The sequence below is a fragment of the Amblyomma americanum genome, chromosome 3, assembly GCF_052857255.1.
Source record: "Amblyomma americanum isolate KBUSLIRL-KWMA chromosome 3, ASM5285725v1, whole genome shotgun sequence".
NCBI classification, from domain to species: Eukaryota; Metazoa; Arthropoda; class Arachnida; order Ixodida; family Ixodidae; genus Amblyomma; species Amblyomma americanum.
In genome coordinates, this window is record NC_135499.1 from 76992600 (window position 1) to 76999949 (window position 7350).

Consider the following 7350-nt stretch of genomic DNA (forward strand, 5'->3'; position numbering starts at 1 on the left):
GTGCTTATTACCTTTCTCAACCACTGCGCTCATGAAATTATACTCGGCATTGATTTCCTTAGTGAGCACGCAGTCATTATTGACTGTGCTACAAGTGTTGCTGACTTGAACCTACCATTCCTCTTAGAACCACCTGCCCCAGTTGTGCACCATCTCTGTACTGCCGATTACACCCGCTTACCACCTGCAGCCGCTACTATTTACGTATTGTTTAAATCTGTTCCACCTCTTCCCAACGGCCAGTATGTCATCACTTCTGACCTTGATTTACCCGTCACAATGAATGCTGCCCTTGCACACACAGTTGTCACAGTTTCGCAAACAGCGCATGTCTACCTGTTCTTAACTTCAGTACGCACGTCCAGGCGCTTCCTCAAGGCATGTGCCTCGCCACGCTGTGCCCGACTGAAGAATACGTAACATCCGCAGTCAGAAACTGTGTATCGCCCTCTTCGGACGGTCATTTCACAGCCATTCCGAGACCTGACCACTATTCCAATATAGTCGCTTCCGATCTCTCTGCAGACCAAGCACAGGCGCTTACCCATTTGCTGGCATGCTTTCAGGACATATCTGATTTCAATGGCCACCCTTTAGCGCGTACGACTATTGTACAGCATCGTATCAACACCGGTGACGCCTCTCCTTTGCATCCCCAGCTTTACAGGGTGTCCAGTTCCGAACGCCAAGTGATTCAAAAGGAAGTCGAAAACATGCTCGCTAAGGTCGAAAAGATGCTCGCTATGGACATCATCGAACCGCCGTGCAGTCCTTGGGCCTCTCCCGTCGTCCTTGTTAAAAAAAAGACGGCAGTTGGCGTTTCGGCGTAGATTACCGCTACCTGAACCACATCATACGAAGAGACGTGTACCCACTCCCAAGGATCGATGACGTTCTCGACTGCCTCTACGGATCTCAATGCTTTGCTTCCATTGATCTTCCTTCCGGTTATTGGCAGATCGCCTTTGATCGCCGCGAAAAAACAGCTTTTGTCACAAGTGACGGTTTATTCCAGTTCAAATTCATGCCGTTCGGACTTTGTAACGCACCAGCTACCTTCGAAAGGACGATGGACTCGCTCCTTCGCGGATTTAAGTGGACTACGTGTATGTGCTACCTCGACGATGTTGTTTTCTCGCCCACCTTTGCCTCGCACCTTGAACGTCTCAGCAGTATTCTGACTGTGTTTCGTACGGCTGGGCTACCGCTCAACTCGCCCAAATGCCAATTCGGCCGCCGGCAACTCACCATTCTTGGACATCTCGGCGACGCCTCCGGCGTACGTCCTGATCCCGTTAAAATTGAAGTGGTGCAACACTTTCCTCGTCCATAGTCCCAGAAGGACGTGCGCAGTTTTCTTGGTCTGTGTTCCTACTTTCTCCATTTTATTCTAAATTTTGCTCTTATCGCTCGTCCCCTCACTGACCTACTGAAGACCGACAACAACTTTACCTGGGGCCCTGATCAACAAAATGCGTTTTCCACTCTTCTCCGCCTGCTGACGTCATCACCGATTCTGGGACATTTTGATCCCGCGGCCCATACTGAACTTCGCACAAACGCTTGCGGCCACGGGATCGGAGCAGTGCTCGCGCAACACTCCCGGGGTCCAGACCGCGTCGTTGCGTATGCTAGCCGCCTGCTTTCACCTGCCGAGCGAAATTATTCGATTACCGAACGGGAGTGCCTCGCCGTGGTTTGGACTGTAGCTAGATTCAGGCCATACTTGTTCGGGCGTGCTTTTTCTGTTGTCACAGACCAACATGCCTTTTGCTGGCTGTCCTCGCTCAAAGACCCATCCAGGCGTCTTGGCCGCTGGGCGCTATGCCTTAAGGAGTATTTGTGCACTGTTGTGTACAAGTCTGGACGAATTCATCAAGACGATGACTGCCTGTCTCAGTACCCTGTCGAGCCACATGATCTCAGTGACACTGATGATATCCCTTCCCTGCTTGGCATTTCTGATCTACACAACATCGCCGAGGAGCAGTGCAAGGGCCTAATTTGCAAACCATCATCGAGGGCCTCAGCTGTGGAAGCTTGAAGCGCTCCCTGCAGCTCTTCGATACCAAAAATGACATCCTCTATCGCCGCAACTTCCGTCCTGACGGGCCCTCCCTCCTTCTAGTCATTAACCAGCAGCTGCGCGCTTCTATAATCGCAGAACTCCATGACCTGCCTGCTGTTGAACCCCTTGGTGTGGCAAGGACCTACGACCGGATACGACGCCGCTCCTTTTGGCCTAGCTTATACCGTAGAGTCTAGCATTACGTCACCACTTGCGACCTCTGTCAACGCAGGAAGAAGCCTTCGGCACCACTTCCTGGTCTTCTGCACCCTATAGACGTGCCCGTGGAGCCGTTCTACAGTGTAGGGCTTGACCTCCATGGACTATTCCCGACCCCGGAATCCGGAAATAGGTGGGTCGCAGTAGCCGCCGACTATGCCACTCGGTACGCTATCACCCGTACATTGCCTAAGAGCAGCGCGACTGATGTCGCTGACTTGCTTTTGCACAATCTTATTCTGAAGCATGGGGCCCCTCGTCAATAACTCACGGTCCGCGGACGCTATTTCATGTCTTGAGTTGTTGACGACATCCTGCGCTCATGTTCAACCAAGTGCAAGATTGCCGCAGCATAACACCCGCAGGCGAACGGGCTAACCGAGCGTTTGAACCGGACATTAACAGACATGTCTATGTACAGTACTCACGGATTGAAATAGGACATTCGGAGCGCGTGGCCGTCGCTTCATGGAGCGCCGCCCGTAGATGCTCATGGAACCAAGGTGGTGCATTGTGGTATGGCACGAGGGGGAGAACATCTACAAAGCAGAATTGTTCCTTCCAGTCGCCAACGAGCCGGCCTGTGGTTTAGCACATGCCTGCGTGGCACTGCAAGGCTTGCGCTTCGAATGTCCTATTTCAATCCGTGAGTACTGTACATCTCTCCCGACCCCAAAGACTGGGATCTCACCTTGCCCTATGTGACGTTCGCTTACAACACCTCCCGGCATGACACAACTGGTTACTCTCCGTTCTATCTCTTATATGGGAGACACGCCGTCTTGACTTCAGACACACATGTCCTATCCGATGACCGTCCCGTCACCGCCTATTCAAGCTGTAGACGCTCGCCAAATTGCCCGTAGTCGGCTCCAAGCGTCCCATCAAGCACAGAAGTCTCTGTACGACAATGACCATCGCCAAGTCACCTACGAACCGGGGTCCCTCGTTCTTCTGTCGTCTCCTTGCCGCCGCGTCGGTCTCACTGAGAAACTTCTGGCCCCCTACAATGGCCCTTATCGTGTTGTGCGTCAGGTCACCGACGTCACGTATGAAGTTGCTCCTCATACGCCTGCATCCTCATCAAGTGGACCACCCACCGATATTGTTCACGTCATGCGCCTCAAGCCCTGCCACATCGCTTCTCGACCACTGGTCTCGACCGGCGGCACGAGCGCCGAGACGGCGCTCGTGCCGCCGGGAGTCATGTTACGACGAAGTGGCAGTAGAATACGAAGTGGCCTCTCGCGTGGACGGACGAACAAAGAAGAAGTGGTTAATGTGACTCTCTGTGTTGGTGCTCCCTGCAAGGAACTCTTCATTCTAACCTCCAACAATTGTAATTAAATGTAAATGGTATTTCTCCGTAAAGATATTATTCAACATGCTTTTATTATGTAAGTGAAGATGCTGCACTAAGAAACTCTCATTAGAAATACAGGGAGTCGCTCATCTACCTAAATAATTTTTATACGGTAGAAGTGCATGCGCTTTAGCTCACCGCATTTTTATATGTAATATATTCACAGATATGGTGATAAAATGGTTTCTGAAGGCATGGGCGCCGGCCGTCAAACGCATTCTTTTGCAACAAAAATACAATGCTGCACTTCCCATTCAGTGTTTTATTACCAGCTTCATCTGATGATTTGTCAATCTGAAATCATGCTTATCGTCTTTCGAAATATGGATTTAGACAGAAATGCAAACAAACGGGGTAAAACACTCGCCTAGAACTTTCGACCAATGTCCTCTGAGTGTGCTCCGGAGTGGACACGTAATATCCAGTCGTACACTTAGTACGACATGAGATGAACCTGACCATGCATTGCTGCATTAAGAGGACAGTCATTTTTTTCTTCTGTTTCTGATCGGCGCATCTTTGACGAGTTTTCGCAGTATGGGGCATACAGCTCAGGTGTACTGTATAGTGGGTTTCCTTTTGTACCTACTTCATTTATTATTTGGAGGCGGTTGCGGCGATTTGTTTCTAAATGATTGCTTTCTGGCTGTTAATTCCTAACAGCAATCTCTGCAATGGTGCTACATTGCCTTCCAGGCGTAGAAAACGAAACTTTGCGGACGGGTGCCTTCCAGATTTCGATCCATTCGTTCACATTGGGGACGTAATAAGCGAATGCTGCTGCACATTTGCGCAGCGTAACCCAGGGAAAGCGTTTGATTGTATGCGCTGTGAAGAGCTATCTTCATGTTCACATAGCTGGCGAAAAACTTTCGCAACACAAACAACAAAACTAGCTTTCTAGTCAACCATTTTTGTTCAAGTTGAGAGCCATAGGCTCTTGAGGACTAATTAGCCCTTAGCGTTTTCAAACGTTTAGCCCGTCGATGTGAACAATATTGTTCGTCACTATTTGTTTGAGTAGATGTATTCTTGCTGTTGGATGTTTTGTATAAAGTTAAAAATGTGCGCTCTTTTTCACGAGCAAAAAATTCTTCTGCTTAAATTCATCGAATGCGGTTTATTTTGAAAACATTGCGTGGCCCACAAACTATAAACTCAACTGTCAATCACTTTCCAGGTGTGCACTGAGTTGCGAGAAGGGGCTAAGCATGAGTATGACAAAGAAGCGAAGGTTCCATTTATGCACAAAGGAACCCTGTGGATTAGCTACGATGACAAGGACAGCGTGGGGGTCAAGGTAAGTCTTTTTTGTTTTGTATTCAAGTTTTTACTCATCAGAAACTGTAGCTACTTGTAGGCGTCAGTCTGAAATTAGCCCCTTCATATACGATGGTATTAAGCAGTATAGCTATTAGCTGAGAGTTTGACAAGTATGAATGAAGGCGGCTGCATAAATGTAAATACTAAGCGCAAAGGCGGAGCGTATGCGGAGCGTTAATCTTAGCCCTCATCCTCAAGAGGAAGACAAAGTTGGCTTGTTCGGCATTTCTAAGATTTGTTTCCCCTTTTCTACGCCAAAAGCGTGGTTTTAGCAACGGCATTACAACGGCTGCAAAGCTGTGCACCAGTTACACAGACACTCTATATGGCCTTCTCCGAAATATGGTGGTATGGAATGAATTATACTCGGGAAGAACTTTCTGTAATTCCCAGAGCGCTTCTTTCCACACCTGCAACGGTTCTCTTTATTGTTTAATAAAAATGAGCCCACTTGGCAGTACGTTATGATAAGAGGAGTATGTGGACAGAAAACATCTGTTTTGCTCTGAGCAGATTGACGGCTGCTGTTGAAAAAATTAAGAACCCTTGTACATCCGCACCAGCTATCACTACGAGCCAGCATATTCTATACGTTATTTTTATTAAACAATCCGCTATATCGTATCGCAGTATGTGTCCTCAACATATCGCTGTGCGCTCGCCCTTAAATAATAGCTGTTGTTCCTTCCGTCATAATACCGTTGCTATGTTGCCCTTTATATACTGTGACGAAGAAGAAACTGGAAGTGGGGTGGGTCGGAGTGCTCGCACTAGGCCAGTGGTCATTGAAATAATATCATTGCCATCTGTGAACCCGTCTCATTCTTCGGCTGGCCGCCACGTAACAATACACTCGTTCTATAAACTGCCTGTTCTTTGCTGCATTGACATTGGCGTGTCTTACTTCAATCCGCCACGAGTATATACTTGTTCAAGTGGTACGAGAAGGCCACGGTGTTCTTCCTGTACGTGTGGCTGGAAGTGCACACCAGCACCCAATAAATTACAATTACGCACAAAAAATCGCAATTTTTCATTTAAAGGTTTTAACATTTTTATGAAAATTTAACGAAAGTTTCATTGAAATAGAGTGCCAGTGCATTACCTCGTTTGTCACGTGCACTCGTGAAGTGTCCTATCTGTGCTTTATTCTTTTGAAACTAGAAACCTTACCAGCTGGCCCATTTAAGGATTTCTACAGTTCAGCTTATATTCTTAATTCTTACATAATTTATAACTCCCTCCTGCTTAAGGCTTCAGCCTCGTTGAAATAGCCTGCTTGTATTTAGGGCTGTTCTGCAAACTGGCTGTCTACGTCACAGTCTTGCTTAAATTGATGTGCATTTATTATCGGCCCCTAGCCCTAAGTTAATTTTTATGGAACTGTAGACACGACTATATGCATGTTGTCCTTTCAGCCCACACATGTACATATGAAGGTGGCATGGCCAGGTTTCATCAATAAAGCCAGCTTCGTAATTCCGATGTTGCACACAGTGCTGTGGATTCGGAAATTGGAATTATTTTCATGAATCGTTTAGACATTTTGATCAAGCGGTTCTCCTTGCACGTTTGCAGGCTTCTTGGATTCTAAGGAACGGCTACGGAGGCACCATGACTTTCAGTTTGAACTGCGATGACTGGGATGGTACTTGTGGAAACGAATCTTTTCCACTTCAGAAAACCATCGCGAAATACGGCTCGGGAGTATTGTAAACATAGATATGCTATCGACTCTAGAGGAGACTTGAAACTGCTCGCTGTTTTGCTTCTGACTCTGCTCTCTAGGTGAGGTATGAGCATCTCACAGTGTTTGATCCATACTCGTGTAAGGCTCCCACCTTGTCAGTGTGGACGGGCACACATCTCACGTGCTGGCGAATTAGTCTTATCGCTTAAGTATATGTAATAATGATTATTTTCTGAAAATAAAGATGTTTACATTTGGATGGAGCGCTTGATTCTAATTTGGAACCAGCAATTTCTGCCGCACGTAGTGCATCCGAAGCGATGCCTGTAGCCCTAATGGCACTCAATAGGAAAGTACAACGAAGACAGCATCCCGTAATCGAATTTTTGACGGTGATAGCTGCTTCACCTCATAACCGGGTTTTCGCGCTCTCGCGCTTATTCCTCGCTCCCATGACGAAGGACCATTTCAGCGCTCTCAACCTCGTAACCGTCAAAAGAGACCTGAGATGCTTAGACATTTTTCGACAACCAGCCCCTACCAGTTTTAAGTATTCTGTAATAGAAAGGAGACGCCAAGGACTTGGAAGATTAGAGACTGATCCGTTGGCTACAAGGTATTTAATAGTTAAACGAGCCAGGGTAACCTTAGACTTCAATCAACGAAATGATCAGGCAGGCTTTCGTA

At 47.5% G+C, this 7350-nt stretch overlaps 1 protein-coding gene across 1 annotated transcript in view; it reads left to right on the forward strand.

Annotated features, from left to right (window-relative positions):
* Window positions 1-6847, forward strand: part of LOC144123079 (acidic mammalian chitinase-like) — a 56269-nt gene extending 49422 nt beyond the window's left edge. Inside the window, exons 6-7 of the mRNA XM_077655983.1 lie at window positions 4831-4950; window positions 6552-6847. Coding sequence (XP_077512109.1) covers window positions 4831-4950; window positions 6552-6689 — 258 coding nt within the window. The 3' untranslated portion in view covers window positions 6690-6847. The remainder of the gene's footprint in view (window positions 1-4830; window positions 4951-6551) is intronic.
* Window positions 6848-7350: the final 503 nt, after the last annotated feature.